Below are 22,614 nucleotides of genomic sequence, written 5' to 3'. Positions count from 1 at the left end.
TTAGATGGGTATCTCATCACTTGCTGGAGGCAAACTGTGCTGGTGTGAAATTATCTGTATGAAACGCTACTGTTTTCAGGGCTGTTAAGCAGTGTCACTTCAGGTCAGCCAAAGACTGGAAGCCGTCATGTTGTACTAGGGCAGTAAAATTACATTAGCCCAGCGGTGGCCCCAAGCTAACAGGCTGAGCGGCCAGCGTGTAACATTGCGCCGTGTTACTGCCCGGCCTCTGGTCTGGCTGCTCCTGGCCTGGCTCCGACTTCTCTGCAGGGCAGTGCTAGGTGCCATACAGGGTTCTTCTTTATTTCCAAGCAATACGCCGTGGGGAGGACGTTCCAGCTAGTTTGTGTCAATCCCCGCTCGGGAGTATCTGCAGGTTTGTAGCCACAGCAGAGCAAACGTAGCCAGCGGTCTCACTGCCTCATCCAAAACGGCCAGGTAAGTCCTGAAAATGCCTTTATACTTGAAAAATACTAAACCGGACAAAACTCCAATTCTGTAACTGTATGCCTGTCCTTCCGAAAAAAAATCCACCGCTTTCCTTGTGCTTTTCACTGATAGCTATTTCTCCATCCAGCTCCGAAAGAGTCTCACTACACATTTCCAAGAGTGCATGCAGAACATCTGGTGGCTGGCTAAGGCAATACACATTCGGAAATCAAAAGAAAACAGTTGCAAGCGCACTTTAAGCCTGTACATTTAAAGCTGAAGGCCTCAAAAATAACATAATGGAAGGGTTCGGGGGATGGGGGGAGGAGGAGGGGCAGGGAGATGGAAAGAGCCGGTTTGTTGAACACATGCTTACTAAAGCTAAAACATCAATGAAACAATACCATGGAGGATTATACGTAACATCAGTCAGTTCAGGGATCTTATGGCACCTGTGGTTTATAAACAGCTTTAGCAACGAGTATTTCAAAACATAGTTCACAGTTTTAAGAAGATCTGTGCTGATTTAAAAACTAGATTCTATATCATTTGAATGTCACCTTTTGTATATGATATCTATTTGGAAAAAAAATATTTACACTAACTTCTATGGCTGATTTGTTAGATTATTTTGAAAGAAACATTCCTAAGTTACACATTAGCCCTAAATTAGAGAAGTTTTTTATATTATTATTAATTATATTATTATTATTTTAGTACATTTTGTATAAGTCTTAATTTAAAGACTTGCAAACAAATTGCAAATATAGTCAGGTACTTTGTGTTTTGGGCTACTAGATATATACACTCAGGAGTATAATCATTCAATGTTAAATGCATAATCGTAGCTTTTTGTTTCTTCTGTGGAAAAAATGTACAGTGTATAGTAAACCGATCTACTAAAATCTCAAAGTATTCAGAAATCAAATTTCTATCTATAAACAGTATTGTCATTGTAAACTGAACAGGTTCAATATCATGTGCAAAGGGTTTAGGTGAGTTATTAATACCGCCATCCTTTGTAACAGCAGTACGTACGTCAGTCTGTTTTCTTCACCGGTAATGAGCCATGTTACAGAAGATGTAGCTAATATAAGTTAGCTTTAAACAAAAGTCTTGTTGTCAAAAACACACATCTACAAACTACAACTCTTAGAACAAAAGTACTGTGCTACAGTCCTCAGAACTTAGTTATGTGATTTTTTTGTCAAGAGACGCTGCACCTCTTGGTTCCACTCTTCTGTGAAGTTTGCAGCCGAGTTTTCTTCATCGTCTGTCCGAAAGCAGCTCTCCTCATCATCAGTTCTTACGTAGCTTTCGTTGTCCGTCTGACTGCAGCTTGCCTGTTGAGAAACGTTGAGGGAAGGTTTTTAAAAGGAGCGCTGGTTCTAAGATGCTGCACCCACACAGGCAGAGCAAGTAAAGCCTCTGCCTGCTGCTTTATTGAGAGACAAGAGGAGGAGCTGGCCAGTTCCTGTGGTTATCCCTGAAAAAGTTAAAAAAGTGAAAAAGCCATTCTACCTAGGTGAGCCATGGGTATGTGAGCTGTAAACAGAAACTTACAAGGCTCGTGGGAAGCTGGGAACTCTTCCTACCATGGGTGAGAAGGCTGTTGCCTGCTCTGCTGCGGGACCCTGGGGTAACTCAGTCTGCACCGACACAGATTTGCAGATGTGCCCATTTTCCCTTCCATTTTCCCCTTCCAGGTTGCTCTCTATATAGATTATTAGTAGTGAAACCATGGATTATTCCCCTTGTGTGCAGTGTTCAGCCACTCTGTTAAGAGTCACTCATCAGCATGAACCTCCCCTCACATGTAAATGTTTCACCCTCGATTTACGTGCCTGGGTATGTTTTACTGTGTCTAAAAAGAAATTTAGTTACTTAAAAGGATGATTCTGGGTGCTGTAGCTCATGAACAGCCTAATCCGCTGGTGCACCAGTTTCTCCTTGGTGCTCCTCCATACCCTGAAGCATCAGTAAGGATCTCAAATTCCTGTATCGGAGGCATCAAAGTTTTAATTGGCAATGGAAAATGCTTACAGACAACTGCTGCTCTTTCTCAGATCTGTGTCAGGATGTACAGTCTGGTTAACATAGCAAACTTCTGGTTTTGGCATATTTATCGTAAAAGCACTGCTTACACGCTTGACCCTTGCAAAGTTAAGGAGTTCATCCTTTTTCTCTCGAACTAGGTTTCTTTTCTAGACAGAAAACCAACTCGCGTTGTATGAGATCTCATAGTAACAGCATAAAGGACCAAACCCTACTGACACAAATTCTTTTCTACTCATTCCACGGCATAAAGCTGGTCTAACAAGATGAGATATGAAATGCAAATTACTTCAGTAAAAAATAGTTAAATTAAAGCTGACGAATTAAGAAAGGTCAGGTAGTTTAGCTTGCTCCTTCTCCTTCCTGACACCATTTGATTGTATTAATTATTCAAACACAAATGCTTCCATCCGACTCCTTAATACCTAAGCATGCCAAATGGTACGATGATCTTAATTTAGTATCTCCTTGTATCAGGCAGTTACAGAAGACCTAGCATTAACATTTTGCTGATAAATGGAAAGGAAACCTGCACTGCAAGTCTAATGACAGGTTCACGAAAAAATTTTTAGCTACATTTTAAACAAGTAGTTTTAAAAAATCAGACATGCATCTGCACCACTTAAGTCTGCAAACTAATTTGGAAATCTTAGTAAAGGAACATTTTGCTCTTCACAATTCAGTCAACAAATGCAACTGAAAGGGATGGAAGAGGTCAGTTCTCAGCTGCCTGAGACGGATTTTTATTGAATCAATTTCAGGGTTATGTAAATATCGGTACATCTCATATCTCTTGATGGTATCATAAACCACAAGAGCAAGATAAGAGTGGCTTGTGAAACACTGGATGCGTTAAGATGCACTGACAGTACTGCTAAGTATTTGGATTTGTTTCGAATTTTCTGGATAAATTACTTCTCTTTGGTGGAGTGCAGAGAGGTTATTCTGAATTCTCTCAAGGCTTCTCTCTGTTCCACAGCCAGCATTGGGATAGAGAGATTTTCATACAAGAAATAATGAGTACTAATGAACAGCATTTTGGAAATGCCAGAATTCATTCCAAGTTAAGACACATATGATTTGTCATGTTACAAAACTGTTTCTTGACCTTTTTTGTAATTTAATCCACACATTCTTTTCTGCTACTTATCATTCAGCGATTTTCAAAACCCATCTCTATCACTTGTGTAATTTTAGAATTAAATTCAGAAAACAAGCTGCTTCTTTCCAGCTAACTTGGTCACAGTTCTTTTACAGCTTTTTTACGCCTACACGCTAAGAAGAGGAGGACTTCAGAAGAAAAATACAGAGGAAAACCAAAATATAGCTGAGTGAATGTAGCAGACAGTTTTGAAAATTACTGTGCTGTCAGCCTGCTATTATTTTCAAATGGAATGGTCCACGTAATACCGTCTTTTATGTATTTGTTCAGAAAAAACCCCAAAAGAAATGCTGAATCATTTGGTTGTGCTAGTAGAGAATGACTTCTGGATGTGAGCAGTTCGTCCAGTGACTGTGTCCTGCTTCTTCACTTCTGCATCGCTGACATAAGAGGAAGAGGCTGAAGAAACTGGGCTTGCTGAGGATGGGGCAGAGGTGGCAAGGGGGGATCAGTTAGCATCTATTTGAGGGGTAGCTACAAGGATAACAGAGCCAAAATCTTCTTGGTAGTGGTTGGAGCACACAAAAAGGACAAAGAAGACAACCTCCATTTTGGGAGGTTCAGGTTGGACACTAAGGGAAAAAAAACACAACATGAGAAGCATGGCACCACAGTACAGGAGGATGCCCACAGAGGTGGTGAAATCTCCATCTGTGGAGGTTTTCAAGTCTTTCCTACACAAAGCTGTGGCTGACATGGTCTCGTGTTGGAGCTAGACCTGTGTCAGACAGGACAGTGGACCAGATGACCTCTTGAGGGCCCAATCAACCAATGCACCTGCACCTGCACCTCCTGAGCTCTTGGCATGAAGCCCACACTAGGAATGAACCACGATGCCTCAGCTTTAGAGGCAGCCAGTCAAGTCTGTCTAGCAGTTTGGGGTTCTACAGGCAAAGGGAGGCCAGGGCATGGCTGGGAAAGGTGACCTCAGGCAGTGGGCACAGCAAATCTGAAACCCACACACCCATTAACTGTGGGCTAGCAACCTGACTTGGGTTAACCTGGGCTATGGATCCTGCCTCTCCTCTTTCCCAAACAGTAAATGGCCAGGTTCGTGTCGCAAAGGGCTGAAAATGTCAGTGGCCAGTGAAATGCTACACCAGCTCTAAAATCTTATTTCCTTCCCAGAAAAAACCAGACATGCAGGGCAGTTGTGTCTTCACAGCACTTCAACGAATCGCCTGTGACCTTCAGCTTAACCAACAGCCCTTCTCACAGCAGCACACTGGGCAGACTGGACTGATCACACCACCTCCCTTGGCCCGTGGGTTTTATCATCTGGCATTTGGCAATATTCCTAATCTCTGCTGGTAAACATGACAACAGAGTTTGGAGCAAAAGGGAAAAGATGAGAAAAACATGACAGAATTACTCTGTAAGACTTTGATCCTGGAAAAACAGCCAAGTTGAATAAATAATAATTTAACAATGTATTCATATAAAAAAGTTGAAGGAATTAAGGGGTTTTGCGTTTGAAAAATTTCCACCTGTTCCAATACAAACCATTCAGTCACTTTCGTAATGGAAAATGTCACCCCTGATCACCCGAAGCCCCAGACCCCGCAATTTGTGTGATAAGGTTTAAGGCAAGTGAGAGGGTTTGCAGTGGGAATGGAATTGAGTCTTCAACTTAAATTATTATACGGTTTTGTCAACATAGAGAAAATGTGATCACAGTTAAAAAATCGAGAACGAGACCTCTAATAAAGACTCCTCCCTGCACTCCCTCTTAATGAATGCTTAAGGTCTGATTTTTATTAGGTCTTCACACCTCCTTTCCTGTTATAATAATGCATATAAATGAATTAGACATGACCAAGAAAAATGCTGCTATGCCAGACTAAGAAAGCATTGCTTTAGAAAATCTAGGAAATTGTAGGTCTCATGGGAACACGTCCACTGCACAAGTTGACAGCTCTTCATTGAAAACGACAACTTCTTAACCACTTTCAGAGATGGAGGCTTTCTGCTCCCATTGGCCATCCTTGGCAAAAAAGCAACTGCTATCAGTGGGATAAAGGCAAAATAACATGAAAGTTGAACGTTCACCTCATTTCAAGATCTGCCTAGAGCCTGCTGAAAACAAGCTCAAATTCATTCTGCTACTCTATTAAAAATAAAACAAGTGGCATTAAAGTACATTTAATATAAAAAATAAACTGAAAATATGATTAAATTGTTTTACATATTATTGGAACCACTTGGTCTCTTGGGAATTTGTTATAGTAGATGTTATTTCAAAATCAATTCTAAAGAATCGTACATAGCTCTTTTTAAAATGCAAATGCAAATAGAATGCAAAATGCATTAATCAAATGACATCAACACCACTTGTCCATGACTGAGGAATGAGAACATGAAGAAAACTCTCTGGTTGTCTATCAGCGGCAATACCACTCATAAGACACTACGATAAACTGTTTCTATTTTTCACAGCTTTTTCTAAATAAGCACAAATATAATACTGTTGCGAGATAGGGAAGCGTGTTGTCTTTCTACCTCCTATGGCCATCTAGGCGATGTAATACTGACTGTATTTGTATCATCGATTGAATAATATTATCTTAGAAGCAAAATTCTTGATGCAACTGCTAAGCTTTGAGCAAGAACCCAATGTAAACAGCAAAAGCTCTTTAGATGTTGTGACTAGTATGAACAATTTTGGATTTAATTTTCCAAGACTATGAAATATTAGTACCAAATAAAATGCTTTAATCTTCCATATTCACGAAAGAGTGAATCTTGAGAAGACTAAGCCACGCTTACCATGTGCAGATGTCTTTATCACAATGTACCATAATACAGATATGTATTTGTTTTTGTGGATATAGGTGAAGTTCCAAGTTCACTGATTTTTGTTGCTAATTTCTATAGGGCCAGACTTTTACAACTGGTGGGAATGTTTCAGTCTTTGCTAGTGGCTGAAGTGCTCCCCTGGGAGCTAAAAAAAGTTTCACTATGAAATTAACCAGAGCACAGTGCTTTAAAAAATGTCTTTTTGACAGGATTTCAAAAGGTTTCAAAAGCTTCCAGGAGATGAGATAGTAGCTCAGTCTCAGATCGCTGCTAATTTGAGACAGGATGCATATTTTCAAGAACGCTAGGCTGTTTGGCAGTATGCGTTTCCCCACATCACGATGTTAACACTGCTTCCTGAAAATAGTAGAAACCTTAAATGGGATTTCCTGAGCTTTATAATTCCAATGAATAGGATTTTTTTTCCACTTAATACTGCAAATGGTTTGTCTGAATGCTACTACCCTTTAAAGTCATAGTTACTCATAACTGTAATTTAATTCATTTATACTTAACATTTCCAGTATGTACATAGTTATACACACATACATTATTGTTGAGAGACCTGTTTTCCTTCTCTGATCTATAACTGGTGACTGTAACAAAACAGAAGAAGAAAACTTGCTTTTCTGGCTGTCAGTGTTTAGGAAACTCTACACGGCTCATGTTTTTAACAAGGCTACTGAGAAAATGAATGTAACCTGAGGGGCACTGTTAGAAGAATTTTTATGAGCACTTATTTGGTGTTTATAGTACTCTGGGTATTGCTGTTTATTTGCTTTTCACATCCATTTATTCTGCTTTAGCTGCTAGAGACACTGAGACGGATGCTTGAGAAATACCGAACAGCTTTTAACACTGAAGACTGGCAGCTGCTTTCATAAGGTCCACACTTTAACATCCAAATTCTGCTGTCATCAGAAGTTACAAACCCCTTGAATCAGGGTCAAATTTTGCCATCAAAATTGCTATATCAACAAGGAGGTCTAGCATAAAACATGGCATGCAGAACCCAGCAACATGAATTCCTGCTAAAGCTGGCACAGGCTAGTTCGCTGATTTTGCTTATCTGAACATGACCCTGCTCCCAACTTGAAGTGCCCATTTGGTAGTTGACCTTTGGGTGCCTTTAATTCTGGCTTTGAGGAAGAGACTCTGTTTGCAGACCGGAGTCAGACCTCTATTTGGATTTCTTCTCCCTTTCCGGCCCTGTTACCCCATGGTTTCAGTGTCACAGTAGGACGGACAGCATTGTCTCACTGTCATCTTCACAGCAGGGCACTGCACTCTCCTAGGACGCCAGAAACACAGAGTCCGCAGCTTCAGATGAGGCAAGAAGGAAACGTGTGGTCTCCCATTTCCTGGGCAAAAGTTCAGAATAACAGGCTACTTCATAAAAATGGCTGTTGTCTGTGTTCTTGAATAAGAACACAATTGCTGAACTTGGCACTAAACTCAGTGCTGCAACTGTGAGGTTGGCACGTGTAAGGACCATGACCTGAATATGGGCCAGCAGGGAATTTATAGACCTTCTTGCCTTATCTCTGAATTGCCAGACTCCAGCCAGTAGCTGTACCCTGCATTTTCGATTGGGGCATTTTAAACTTCCACCATGCCTCTGAGGACACCTCTATGGTAAAGCAGCTGGTGGACTGCCTTCTTTAATATTTGCCTAACTCCTGTTTCACACACTAGAGTAGATGTTCCAGTCTCACCAGAAATGATTTATTTCAGTTATCCTAGAAGACTAAAGCATTGTAAAGAATTGAACTCAGGTCTCCTGAAATGTAATCTGATTCCTTATCTTCTGGATAAGGTTTCTCTGTACTGCCTGATATATTTGTTATCATCCCCAGGGAAGAAAAGCCCACATTCTCACCCACGGTCAACAAAGGAAGAAGATAAAAAGGGTGGTAGCTTAACAGGAATATTCAGGACTAGGCCCGTATTTCAAACAGATTATTGGAAATTATTTAGAGGCATTCCTAGGCATCCAAACACAGGTTAAAAGAAGAAAGAAACTGCATCTCCACATACACTCAGGCAGCACAAGGTGCATTGCGACTGAAATACACATTATGAGGATTCATTCCAAACGTTCTTCTAAATTATAATGATACTTACTTGAGAGGAGAGAGAGAAGGATATTGCACTCAACTTTGCAAACTGACCTGTAGATAACAAAGGATAGAAAACAAGAAGATGACAAATTAAGCCAGTGAGCAGCCAGGCAGTGTATTATTCTGAAGAAAGCCATGCACAAGCCTAGAAATAAAGGGAGCGATTACGGACCCAGAAAATAAACCCAATGAAAAGTGTCTTACACAACACATCCAGCAAAAGACTGTAACAAGAACACAACTGGTAGCAGATGTGGGAGGATAAGCACTGTTAGCATTTACACTTGTGCACTAAATGTGATTTTTCCTGGTACAGATACTTGTTATTATTTACAACATGCTTCGAAAAAAGAGAGAAAAAGAAACCTCCTTTGAGGTCCTCTGTCACAGATTTCCTTGTGTATCTTGTGTTTTCTGCTCATACTTTAATACTAATTTGGAGTTTAGCTTGAAAATCTTGCTTGGAGACAAGGTGACACGAAATAACAAGAGTGGGTTTTGACCAACCATCTTCCATGCTACACTACATCTACACATTTTTCTAAATGTGCTGCTTTTACACAAAGTGAGACATTTAATAACATAAAAATGGTTACCATATTGTTACTGAGGTTACCATTCTGTAACCTTAGTAGGAGGTTCCTCCTCGCAGATTTTTTCAGCTGACAATTGCATTATGATAGCTACAGTCACCAGCTTTTTTTGGCTATCCGGATGAATGCAGTGTACATGTGAGTACAAAGAGTAAAAGAGCCTGTAATAAATTCCAATCGTCGGATGCAAAATGAGAATAGTTGACCTGGCCACTGTTCAATAGGATACCCTAAACAGAAAATTTCCCCATTTTCCTTTCTTTTGGCAAGTAGAAAGTTAGTTGTGTCTTCATCTTTAGAGACTACTCAGTGACACTAGAAGAAAAAGGAACAGAATAGCAAAATACCACAAATTAACTGCAAAGTGCAGAGAACAAGCCAAAGCCAAAGCGTGTGTCTCAGGATCACTACATGACACTATCCAACCATCCCCTAATCATCCTAGTGGTTCCTACTAACTTAATACATATTCTTGCTTGCTTTAAACACATTCCCTAATTGAAAGAGCATCACCCACACTGGGAAGGACGTTGCACACTTTGGGTCTGCGGTTATCAACTAAAAATAGTTCCTACTTACAAGTCCCTACTGTCAAATCGTTGCCTGATAGGAGCTGACAATCTCACAGACAGTAAAGTACATAATGAAATTTCTTTTGGAAAAGTGCTATTAAACAGAACTTGTCTACAATGAGGACTTTCTGTTCCCTCAGTGAACATATTTTTGAAAGAAAAAAGCCCTTCTCTTTTGCTCTTCTGTTCCCCCCCCAAGTGGAAACAAATTGTCTAACACAATGGGGAACAAAATTCACCTGGGAATAGCATTGGCTGACCTAAATTCAAAAGAAGTTTTCTTCTGACATCGATGGGGAGATTTCCTCTCCTCCTTCTGGGAACGTTGTCAGAAGACAGTAGCCCTGTCAGCTCTGTTTTGACTGAAGCAAGAGTAACATCCAGTTCCATTGAGCAACATGTATAACTTCTACTACACAATGAATGCCCTTATTTCGCAGTGCACGTGCATACTGAACGTTGTGCATGTACAAAATCCCCTTGTATCTTGTGAAACTCATGTAACACTGTTGCCATATATTGCATTTCCATACTGTAATCAAAGTATAGTCAAATCGGTCTATCGTTCTTTCTGGAGAAAATGGAATTTTTACCAGCAATAATAACATTTATTATTTGATGCTTGACAGCTGTCACCATTGAGGTACTCCTCCTTTATAACTGACAATTACTTTCCATTATGTCAGCAGTAGCTGCTCATCCTGTTCAGAAGTTTAAAGGCTGTCATTTTTGCCATTTCCTACCTTGGATGAAAAATTGTGACAAAAACCCCCATGTCACCCACTGTTGCCTTAGTAGATAGTCTGTAATAATTCTGCTCCTGTCACCATGTCCTTTAAGACCTCTGCAATGAAATGACTTCTGGCAGGCTACCATGGGCAGATAGCAGAACTAGATAAACAATAAAAAAAAAAGATGCTCACATCAACCTCAAAACTACCTGCAGTTTTGATGTGAGTCAATGAACTTTTACAAGAATAACTCATCCTAGCAGCTTTACAGAAAAGAAGACCAAAAGAGCAGCCATTCTTCATTAGATCATGAACCTGTCAGTCCCAGATTCTTATCTCCAAAGTGACAGGCAGCGGACACTAGAGAAAAACTACCAGAAAAATGACTAGATCTTGTTAGCTCCTACCAATCAGCAGTTTAAAGAATTCCGGCCCAGAAGGTGCTTTTGAACCCCATTTCCATACACCTGTTCTCTCAGTACCTGCTTAATCCTTTTTTTCTTTTTAGCCCATTTATACTTTTGGTCGCTGTTATATTCTGTGGTGCCAAGTTCCAAATTTTATTTGATCACCATGTGGGAGAAGTTATTTTTGCTTGCTTCAGCTCTGCTCCAAAATAACTGAACTGGGTGTGCCCTCCTACTGACATTACTACCAACATTATAAGAAGTAATGAATTTTATATTAGGATGATCCAAGTCAGAATAACTTAAAAACTGGTGATGGTACATTACACTAGGTAGAAGTGGAGACCATTACACAGACAGGACAGGATGGATATCTGCAGAATTCCAGCTCCCCCTGGCAAATTTGCTTTACTCAGATTCTTAAACAAATGCCCTTTGAAAAGTTCCTCAGGGGGTGTTTAATGACAAATCCCCAGGCTTCTCTATACTAGATGCTTGTTGAATACTTGGTCCTCTGGGATACAATTCATTTTGGACCCTTTCCTCTCCTTCCAGATTCTGACAATGACAATAACACACAGACTGCACTTGAGCTTCAGTTCACGCTGGAGAAACCACTATGAATGTTTTTCGCTACTGGAGAAAAAAAATAATCTAAATATAGCAAGAACTCAGCTTGACACCACCAACCAGCCTCTGTGGTACAGGGGAATGAGGTCTAAGTAACTTGGTAGACGCTGGCAGGAACAAGCCCAGAGGCAATTCTGTCCCACCTGATGCCCTGGGTAAGCTTAAGGACTACTGTTGTGTGGTCTTCCTGGAGATGCACAAAGGCTAGATGCACTTGTGTCTGGGGAAGAGAACAACAGCCGTTTTTGGAATGTGGCTGCTCTAGTAACCGAGAAGAGATCATGCCCCAGGGCCCAGGACAGGTTAAGAAGTGCACTGAGCAGCTATGGTGCATTATGGTTTCTCACATCATCATTCTATGATTCTATGATTATTGTTTCTCACTTATGGAGATGTATGGACAGCTTGTGTCCTCCCACCTGGTATGCCTCATCCTGCAGCTTCTGTTTCAGGTACTCCTCCATTTTCAGTTCGTTCTCCAGCTGGCGGACAGAGTCATTCTCGTAATTTTCATCATCTGCTCTGACATAGGGGTCTCCATCTTCTGTAACCCTAAAGACAATTATTAATAAATAGCCCCCTGAGATGAATGACATCCAGAGTCAATAAAACTTCCCTTTCTTGTAAGCTATGAGGAGAGTGGGATTTTTGCATCCAACCACATGCTCCATTGGTCAGCATTTTCCTGGCAGTGGAAAACACTATTTTCCCTTTTGAGTGGTCTGGTATTGATGAAGCAGACCGAAGGGCACATTCCGCTGAAGGCATTTTGGGGGTACAGCCCAATGGAAATGAGTAACAGAAGTTATCAATAACTTGATACAAAGAGGTTGAACTAAAAATAACTGGAAAGATGCCTATTGTCTTTGATAGGAAGATTCAGGTTCTAAAAATAAATCTGTTTGTTGATCAATTGAGTTGGTCAATAAAAAGCATTCTGTCTTTTCCATTTACAACAGTGGGCTCCAACAGGCCCCTCAGTCTGGATAAGCAGGCAGTAGGACTGCAGGGCGTATCAGGGAGCACAGCTGTCCCACAGCCTCCACGCTGCCCGAATGTACCAGACTGGATGTGAGACAGCTTACTCCTGAGGACATCCGAAGTTCCGGTCTTTATTGTTTACAGAGCTCACTACTACCTAACCATGAAGCTGTCCTCACTTGGATTTAAGCAATTGGTTTGGGTAATCAAATAGTTGAGAGGGAGTGAAAACATTACATGATGCACATTGCTTTCAACAGACAAAGGATGAGATTAAGAAGGCGAATCGAGCAGGTACCCACATGTCACTGCGGATGGAGCCAGTGGCAGCAGCGCTGTGGATGTACCCTGGCTTCCGGGCATGGATCTGTGCGAGGAAAGCCTTCTCAGAGGTTGGGGATGGAACGAGGTCATCAAAGTGAGTCCGTCCAAATTCAGAATCCACATTGCTTTCTGTCTCGCTGCCCACTTCTGGGAAGCAAAAGGCGACACATGGTTCCATTTAACTTTCACAAGAGCAAGCATACTTGCCTATTTCTCTAAGCCTTTCTCTGCCTTTCCAACTTAGAATGAGACATCCTCACAGTGAATAACAGTATATCATTCTACATATATCAGCAGAGCTAACAGTTTTTTTCTTGTGGTGGTACAGAAGAGTGACACTTTTACTTATCTGGGTTATCAGGTACAATACTTTTATGAGAATACTACAGACCGCGTTTTACAACAGGTCCTATATGTCTTATACTGAACAAAATTTCTAAAGAGTGAAATCCCGCTCCATGTGGAATCACAAACTTCTCAAAGTTTTCGCTTTACCCAGCTGCATCTCTACGTCCATGGCTTTCAGAACTGCTGTATTCCTGAAGCTGTTATTTTTTCTAAAAGCATAAAAAGCTTTGAAGATACATTACACTGCTTTTCTGTTGGTTTATATTTTCCTACCTCCTATTTTTTCAAATATACGTGAACTGTCAACGTGGTGACTACCCACCCTCGTTAGCCTCACTCACCAGAATTTAGTTCTTTTACCAAAGAAGACATGGTGTTGGTGATCGAATCTGCTGCCACCAGCAAATCATTTCTTAAGTTTCGTCTTGCACCTGAAGCAAGAGACAGACAAAGCACAGTGTTAGTATTCTTCACATGACATATGTTTTCCTCTTGAAAGCAGTTTTAACCCTGTTGAAAGCTGCCATTGTGATAATTCAGGGTATCAAAGTCCTTACGAGGGACACGTGCAGAAGAGTTCTCTGCAGAATGGCCTCATTTACTTATGCTGTATGCAAGAGCAGAAGCCTACTCTCATGCTTCATTTAATCACAATGCCAGATATGTGGAGATTATTCATTGCCATCAAGCTTGCATTTGTGTGGTGACACCAGCAGACCAGGCCTGGAAGATTAAATCCAGCGTGAACTCATTTAAAATGTCTGTGGGGGAGGAGGGAAGAAATGAAGTGTTTTCTCTAAGTTCCCACAGCTCTGTTTAATGACACCATTATTGTCAGGTATTCGCCAGATAATTATGGCAAACGTTGAAGAAACATACTTGACCTCATCAAGCCTGATAGGGATTTTCCCTCTCTGCTCCCGCTCAGCCTGTCCTGTAGCTCAAGGACTTTCTTGTATATTCCATAATTTACTGTCTCTTTTTTTTTTTTTTTTTAATAAAGGAAGCACTATTGCCTCTCTAAACAGCCCCAGGCTGCTTTTAAACTCTTTCTAATAATGGATCTGGAAGTGCTTCCCCGCTGAACCTGGCAATATTCCCTTACCCATCAATCATGAAAGATCCTGTGAGCTGCATGAAATACTCCTTCCCTAGGCGCAGGCTGTGGGTAACGCATGCTTAACTCCCCCAAATCCCAAACATAGCTCCTATTGTAGCTGAATAATCGATATATCCCACAGAATCTCTAATCTTCCAGCCTGGATTATTCACAGGAATTGGCAGGATTCAACTGCTGTATATTCTTTAAAAATGGCTGAATGTAAAACAATACATCTAAAAAAATTCCTCAAATCCTAAAGAGGTTTTTTTTTTAACATAGCCATTAGCAAATGGTTACTGGGATGTAAATTAAAGTAGTTAATCTCTCTCATACCCACACACACTTCTAAAGTCTTTTCAATTTTGTATCTCTGAACTATTGCAAACACTATGAAAGAGAAAAAAAATCAACAAGAGAAACCATGCTTTAATCATGCTTGTCTGCATTATGCATATATAGCCAGATCTCTGTTTGTGCAGCACAGAATGGAGTCATAAAATCTCAGCCCCCCCACCACTCACAAAGTCGTATGTCAAGATGTGACAGAATGGTTGGCTTCAAGCTCTTTTGGTTTGACCTTCCCATCTAGAGAATATGGTAAATAATGACATAAAGCTAGATATTTGTCAAATACAGCAGTTTTTAAATGTGATCGCTTACCTTTTTATATTGCTTTTTCTCTTGAACAGAACACATTTATTTACTTAAGAAGCATTTGCCTGAGGCAGACTTAGTATTATTTATGGATATTTTATTGTGGCCACCACATTATTTCTCTTACTCTCAGCTCTGGAAGAAACTGTCCTACAACAGCATAGGGGTTAGTGGTCCATAATTTTGCCTGTTTTGATTTTTTTCACAGCAGAAAAAAGAAAAATATGTCTTGCCTGTTTCTTTTACCACAGAAAATGAAATATCCAGCAACCTGTTACGTTGGGACTAGGTATTGTGCCTTGGTAAAACCTGTTCAAGATATGAATTGACTACACTTCAGGAGAAAGTTCTTGATTGCATGATAGATTCAACCTTGTTGTAAGATACACACAGACACAACTGCCATGAAAGTCAAGGGGAAGGGTGCATGAGAGGGCTGAACCGGGCTCCGGGGAACAAACAGGCTTCCACTGTAGCAGGGGAACTCCAGAGCTCGACTTACATTTGATTTGTATTAAGGAAACAGGGGAAAATGGATTCAAATAAAATAATTGCAGTGATGTAAATATTTTAGGAGAGCAGGTTAGAAAAAGAAGGAATATTTCTTCATTTAAATCACACAGACTATTTACTTTCTTTAGTATTCAACATCACTATTTAATCTGTGGCCTTAGAAATTCAAAACAGTTTAAAATTTATTTTTATTTGACAGAAGAGTGGAAAGAGAAATGAGAAACATGGTGCAGCCTACGGCAGTCTTCTGGAAACGCAAAGGAACAGTTCACCTAGACTTCCAGACTCGATTCCTGTCTAGTCTAGCTGGACCTTTCTCAGAGGCCCAAAGCAAAAGGACAAGGAACAACAGTCTCAAGTTGCACCAAGTTCCAAACAGGTAGAAAGACAAAAAATTTACACAGTAAGCAGGGTCAAACACCGGAACAGAGGTTGTGGAAAATGCATGTCAGGAGCCACCCAGAACTCAACTGGTTAAGGTCCTGAATGGTCTGATCTCACTTTGAAGCCCTCTTTCTTGGAGCAGGAGGACATGGTGACTTACAAGAGCCCTTACCACCTGAACTAATTTTACGACTGTGTCATCTATTCCTAGTAAAGTCTTTATTTAAAACCAAACACACTGATAACGCCTTGCTGAGGTCATCAGCAATTCTTCTTCTTCTGGTTAGCAGAGCACTGATAACTGGTCTGACCATCCTGCATCAAAATTCCCTCTTACCACAAAATCCATTAATTGGCATCATCGTCCAGTTTCTGCTCACCTGCTCACTTTGACAGCAAAGTCTGATGGCTGACAAAGTAGATTTTCAATGGCAAAACACAGTCGTTGAACATTTTTTTTTGTTTTGTTTCATTGCATGCAACTCAGAAGTTCAAGTCCATTGAGTCATTAACCACAAGTAACGATTCTTCAGACAGTCTCTGAGTACCTCAGACGTGATATCGACGAGACTTACTTTGTGCAAAGGCTTCCTGCACGTCTCCTCCCACCCCGGTCAGAGAGTCCTGAGGTGCGTGGGTTGGGGTGGAGCAGGCAGAGGCAGACCTGATGGGCATTGGAATCGGTCGGCTGATAGTGTGGCTGGGTGAGGAACGTGGGGAGCCTGCCCCTTGGGTCTGCAAAACAAACACAAGGGGTTAAACAGGTCATTGAAAGAGCCCTCGCCTGCTGTCCTTGTCACCCATCCCTCAGCTTAAAGGCATCATGCTGTTTGTAGATCAGTTGGGTAATGTTAATTTTGCTAAAAGAAATATAGTGAAGTCAGTTGTTAGCAGACAGCAACGCCTCCGTGTAGAAAAATACTAAGTAGGAAAATATGAGTCAAGATCTGACTTCCTTTAAGCATGGGAAAATGTCAGGCAGCTAAATCAAAAAAAAATCCAAGTTAATAAGCACCAAAGTATGGACCTTCTCTCTGCCCTCTTCCCTCTCTCACTCACCCAGTTTGCACGCATGTTTGATAAAACATAACCCATTCAGGCTGTGAGAGAAGGGGAAAGATGCTGGCTCCGACATGGCTTTGAGCCTGGGCAAGGGACTGAAATGGCCCCTTCCATCAGAGCGCTGCTGCGAGAGCTGGTCACAGCCCTGCCCTCCGCCACCCCCAGGAGAAGTTCACAGCACACGCAACCTCTCAGTCACATTAAGTCTGACACTTGCAATAAATAACATAGCTTTATGCTTTTTATTTGGAGCTAGAAAACTATTTTAAGCCACTATTAAATCATACGCTATTAAATTGTTCACTCTACAGGATATACTCAGGCACTCCCCAAACACTGTGGGGACGGGGCAATATAAATTCCTGCTATGGCTTCAGCTGCTGGAAATGAAAATGTTTTAACACCAGTCATATAAAATGCCATGCTGTTAGCACCTCACAGTTAGTATTTAGTATCACTTAGATGAAATTCAAGCAGACTTTACAAAATAGTCATTTTTACAAATGTGGCTGGGTGAGTGATAAAGAAAGACAGTGCCCTTTTCATCCACGGTTTCAAACCCCCTGGGAATGTGTATCCATGTAAGAAAAACAAATGCTGGAGCCCACACCAAACTGCACACGGCTTTTGACTGAAAACCTGTGTTTGGTAGATGCCAAGGATGGAGGTGGCTTGAGTGCTGTTAAAGGGGAACTACAACACATCTGCCTGGCTGTTTGCAGTGAAAAGTAACCTGAGGGCTGGTGTTTCCCTCACCCTGGGTTTATTTTGAGAATTCAGAAGGATTTCTTAACTCTTCCCATGCCATTTCTTTTGACTTCTGTAGTGGCTGTCACTGCAGCCCTGATACAGTTTGGCAAGTATGTTCTAAAAAAGACAATAGCAGCCCATTGTAGAAGGAGTGCTGCATTGCCCTTGAGATTTTTATAAATTCCTGCCCCACACCATAAATAATGTATCAGAATACTAAGCCATTTGTTCTTTTCTTCTATCACCCCTTTCTAAGAGACATTATCACCAGAGAGACATCAAGGGCAAATTAGGTTTATGAAGAATAAGCACATTACTGATGGGAGAACGGAGGATTTAATACTGATAATTTCTTTAATGATCAGTTTTAGAACATTTAAATGATGGATGAAAGGGAAATCAAATACACCAGGGCCAGATGCTCTCCTGTTTCTGGAATCATCTGTATCCACTCCAGCAGAAATGCAGATCTCTAGTCCTCCAGAGGCAGGGCACAGAGCAACCAGGAGATGCTCCGAGATCCTTGGAGGTCGCACCCCCTGCACACCAGGTGGGGAATCTGGGAGCTACAGCTATCTCCTTTCATGTCCTGACAGGGAATGTTTCATCCTCTGAGACAAATTTGCGAAATAATTTCTGGTTCCCAGCTCCCTCTTTCACTTGCCCTTTTTCCTCAACTTCTCTTTGCCTTTGATCTGAGTTCTAGGGAACACCAACAACAGTGGGAACTTTCAGAGAAGATGAAAAAAAAAATGTACAAAATTTGCTTCCTATAGTCAAGTCACATTTAAGGAATGAACTTCAGAATAGGCATTTTATTTACTAAAAATAGCAGATGCCTGCCAGTAATTCTTTGCTGGAATTTTCCCACAAGAGCAATGTAAAAGCTGCTGTGCACCAGTGCTTACCCTTGTGTCTGCTTTGCAGCTATGACTGAGATCTTGTGTTTACGATAAACAGTGCTCTCTTATCTGTAGCCTTCAGTGTTGGAACAAACTGTTTGGGAAGCACAGGGAGATGAAACATTTGGAGTCCCCTGTCCAGTAAAAAACTCTTCCCTTTTTATATTATATGGGCAGCATCAGACAGAACTGATGAACAGCAAATTGAAACACGAGGATATTAGGGAATGCCTGATTTCGGAGAGGTGAACACTTTAATTACATTTAACTCATCTAGATCCACCTCAGCCCAAGTTTGTGGGGAGGGAGTGCTATTAGGATTGGATACTTGCTTAGTGGCTAACAGGAGAAACGTGGTTTTCACAGGCTAGAGCTAATGGCGTGAAACCTGCTGTGATAACCAGTAGCGACTTGTGGTAATCTCAGCAGAGAAATTGAGCACCGAATTGCTCCCAAACCTCGGCAGCCCCACCAGCTGAGGTCTAATGCGTGCTGAAAGGGGAGCTACCACAGCCACCACGGATATGTGAATGGCTTCAGCTTTTACGTTGTACTTGCTTGCAGCTATCAACATTCTTGTGCCTTTTAGGAAAACTTCCATGTATTTTATTTAATTCACCATCCCTAGTTGACCTGCTATGGATTTTAAGTTAACTCTTGCTAGACAGATTTCCCACTATCAAGTGTCACGCATGCTTAGGATAAAATGCTTGAAACTAACATTGGCTTTACAGGAGCTTTAGCCCATTGCTCCCTCTGCCGGAACTGAACCGCGATGACAGATGGGGAAAGCCCTCATCAAACGACACAGATGTGAAGAACTCATTATCCTTTCTCAAGGAAGGGCAGTTGAGAAATAGAAAGTTCATGAGCGTTAGATGAATTGCCAGGCTGCTCATTCCAATTGAATTCCTCCAGAAATTAATTTAATCCTGTTTCTCTCAACAGATCATGAAATGGCATGGCGTAATGGGGATCATTTAATGGAAATTGTGAGAGTAATTCCTTAGCATCATCACCTGGTATTCAGCGAGGCTATTACTCTCATGAGAGAAAAATCATATCTCATAACAGCCTGAAAATGTGCTTTCACTTATACTGTCCAGTGAACATTTTATATGATAGGGTAACTCTTGTCACATTGGAAACATCTCTTGCAAATGGAAGACTTTTAATACTGCAAAATCAAAAAAGACAGCCCTTACACGGAAATGATGTTTGGTCAAATTTATTGTTTCATATGCAACAGTGATACTGTACAAAAATTAGCCAAAATATTAGTTTTATGAAGGTAAGCATTACCTAAAAAATCTGCATGCTCTACCATAGAGAGAACACATCAGACTTGTGACATGGACATTCATGGACAGTGAGATCGAGTGCACCCTCAGCAAGTTTGCCGACAACACCAAGCTGTGTGGCACGGTTGACACACTGGAGGGAAGTGATGCCATCTAGAAGCACCTGTACAGGCTTGAGAGGTGGGCCTGTACAAACCTCATGAAGTTTAACCAGACCAAGAGCAAGGTCCTGCACCTGGGTCATGGCAATCCCAGGCACAAATACAGGTTGGGCAGAGAATGGCTTGAGAGCAGCTCTGAGGAGAAGGACTTGGGGGTGCTGGTGGACGAGAAGCTCAACATGAGCAGGCAATGCGCACTTGCAGCCCAGAAAGACAACCGCATCCTGGGCTGCATTAAAAGAAGTGTGGCCAGCAGACTGAGGGAAGCGATTCTACTCTGCTCTGGTGAGACCCCACCTGGAGTACTGCGTCCAGCTCTGGAGCCCTCAGCACAAGAAGGACATGGACCTGTTGGAATGGGTCCAGCAGAGAGCCACGAAGATGATCAGAGGGCTGGAGCATCTATGCTATGAGGACAGGTTGAGAGAGTTGGGGTTGTTCAGTCTGGAGAAGAGAAGGCTCCAGGGAGACCCTACAGTAGCCTTCCAGTACCTAAAAGGCGCCTACTGGAAGGATGGGGAGGGAGTGTTATGATAGGACAAGGAGTAACAGCCTCAAGTTGAGAGAGGGTAGATTTAGACTGGATATCAGGATGAAATTCTTCACTGTGAGGGTGGTGAGGCACTGGAACAGGTTGCCCAGGGAGGCTGTGGATGCCCCATCCCTGGAAGTGTTCAAGGCCAGGCTGGATGGGGCTTTGCGCAGCCTGGTCTAGTGGGAGGTGTCCCTGCCCATGGCGGGGGGGTTGAAACTAGATGATCTTTAAGGTCCCTTCCAACCCAAACCATTCTGTGATTCTGTGACTGTACTTCTGCTAATGAAAGCAAGAGGCAGCGTGTTTTATTAAAATGAAACATTTTTATCGGACTCATAAATCAGACTGCTGTCTGAAAAGTGCTTTTTTTTAGCCTAATATCTTTCCAAGATCCATTTTAACACTAAAAAGCTCCAAGACAATCAAATCTTCTAAAATTTACCATCAGTAATACAAATACTGGCCCTTTTTGATCTAGGTTGCAGAAGCCATTTCGGAACTACATTATTTTCCTGAAGTCTCATTGTTAGCATCAGTGTCAACTTTAAAAGATGTGCACAGAATGCCCTGACTTTTTTTGGATAAAGTGGGATTTCAAACTCACTGTCCTGGTCTAATTTAAACTCAGTTATGCTTTTCTTAAAGTTCCAAAATTCTCATAACATTTTCAAAATGTTATCTATGGTAGAAGTGTTAATTCATATTCTAGGTTGCTTTCATTACATTTGGGTGGTGGTTTCTGTATCCGTATCTTGTGTGCTCTTATTTAGAGGAGTGAGAAAAAGATTAAGACTCTTTGTAGCCATGATCACCTTCTAGAGGACTAAGGTGTTTAATTGTGAAAATTGCCCCAAGTTACTTTGAAATAATGTGTGAAAGAATTGCAAAATATTAATTTTGGTCAAAAGAACGCACACACATTTCAAGCAAAGGAAGTAAATAAATCACAGAAACACAATCACTTTTAGGAGTTAGTGAGGCCTCCAATAAGGAGGTAACTTACTACCTGTTTCAATTCTTCTTCCTAAAGAAAAAGAGGATCAGCAAGATCAGCACATGAGATTAGCCAGGATGTAAGTGAAGAACAGAAAACAAAGCAAAATTTGGAGTACAGGGTTAAAGGTACAGTCGAGATAGCTGAAGGTTTTTCACCAGGTTATGGTCCCACCTCTGCACACTTGGAAACACCAGAACAGTGCAAAGCGTGCAGAAAGCTACTATCTTTTCCTACCCAAAATTTTCTTTGTCCAGGCAGCGCAATGACAGCAGACAGCTCTGACTACTAGTTGTAGCACTGCAGCATTTCATAGGTAGAACAAAAAGTATCCCATCTACTTCCAGCTCCCAAAAATCTGCTGGCTACTGCTGCTCAGGTGCCACCAATTCCTGCATTGTGGCTGTGCCTGAGGAGATGCAAATGACATGAAGGGTCAAACTCATCCTTTGATGCAAATGTACGTTGCTAACTGGATTTCAGTGAAATTATTTCTGCTTTTATCAGTGCCACATTTGACACGAGTTGCACTGAATTTCCATGCACTCACTTTATCTGGCGTGGCCAGCAACAAAACAGACTCTTATGCTATTCAGAGCACTTTCTTCCAAGGTGAACTTCTGCCATCATCTGTCCTGAGGCACATCAGGTAAAATAGGGCTGGACTCTGCGAAGATGGACACCTTTTCCATCTTACCCTAGTCTGTCTTAAAAATGCACATGCTTTTTGACATCTTCATTTTTAACTGAGATCCTTTATTGAGATGTGTTTCATCTGTTTAACAAGGGCTTGTTTCTGTATTTATGATAACGATCAAGTGTTGGGGAAGCATCTCTAAGATCAGAGAGTTGGATGTGGTTGTTCAATGGCATGTCTGACAGAACGGCAACTGAATGGGTGAAATTAAATGAAATAGCAAAAGCATTTCTGGACTGTCAGCTGGAGTAGGTAGTAGTGTACAGCGCTGAGTTGTTTTTCTTACAGTTATTAGTTAACTTGTTTTACATGTCAGTTTGTTTCTTTTTTTGGTATTTGATGTCCTCAACAGAGAAAACTTGAAAAACACTTGAAACTGCACCACAAAATATTTTGTGTTTGGACATTGTC

General features: G+C 41.3%; 1 protein-coding gene across 38 annotated transcripts in view; it reads right to left on the bottom strand.

Annotated features, from left to right (window-relative positions):
* Positions 1-1,144: 1,144 nt before the first annotated feature.
* DTNA (dystrobrevin alpha) overlaps positions 1,145-22,614 on the bottom strand; it is a 224,159-nt gene continuing 202,689 nt past the window's right edge. For 22 of the 38 annotated variants that reach the window (XM_074576942.1, XM_074576955.1, XM_074576941.1 and 19 more), the window contains 6 exons: positions 21,519-21,536; positions 16,377-16,536; positions 13,490-13,579; positions 12,779-12,947; positions 11,915-12,047; positions 1,480-1,772 (listed from right to left, as the gene is read on the bottom strand). In XM_074576942.1, the coding sequence (XP_074433043.1) occupies positions 1,617-1,772; positions 11,915-12,047; positions 12,779-12,947; positions 13,490-13,579; positions 16,377-16,536; positions 21,519-21,536 (726 nt within the window). In that variant the 3' untranslated portion in view covers positions 1,480-1,616. Of the gene's footprint in view, positions 1,916-8,566; positions 8,614-11,914; positions 12,048-12,778; positions 12,948-13,489; positions 13,580-16,376; positions 16,537-21,518; positions 21,537-22,614 lie in introns of all 38 variants that reach the window. The other 16 variants (XM_074576939.1, XM_074576953.1, XM_074576963.1 and 13 more) reach the window with 5 other exon arrangements.

This window comes from Larus michahellis, chromosome 2 (assembly GCF_964199755.1).
Source record: "Larus michahellis chromosome 2, bLarMic1.1, whole genome shotgun sequence".
NCBI classification, from domain to species: Eukaryota; Metazoa; Chordata; class Aves; order Charadriiformes; family Laridae; genus Larus; species Larus michahellis.
Note: the sequence above shows the minus strand (reverse complement) of the source record. Positions and strands in the feature narration are given on the sequence as shown.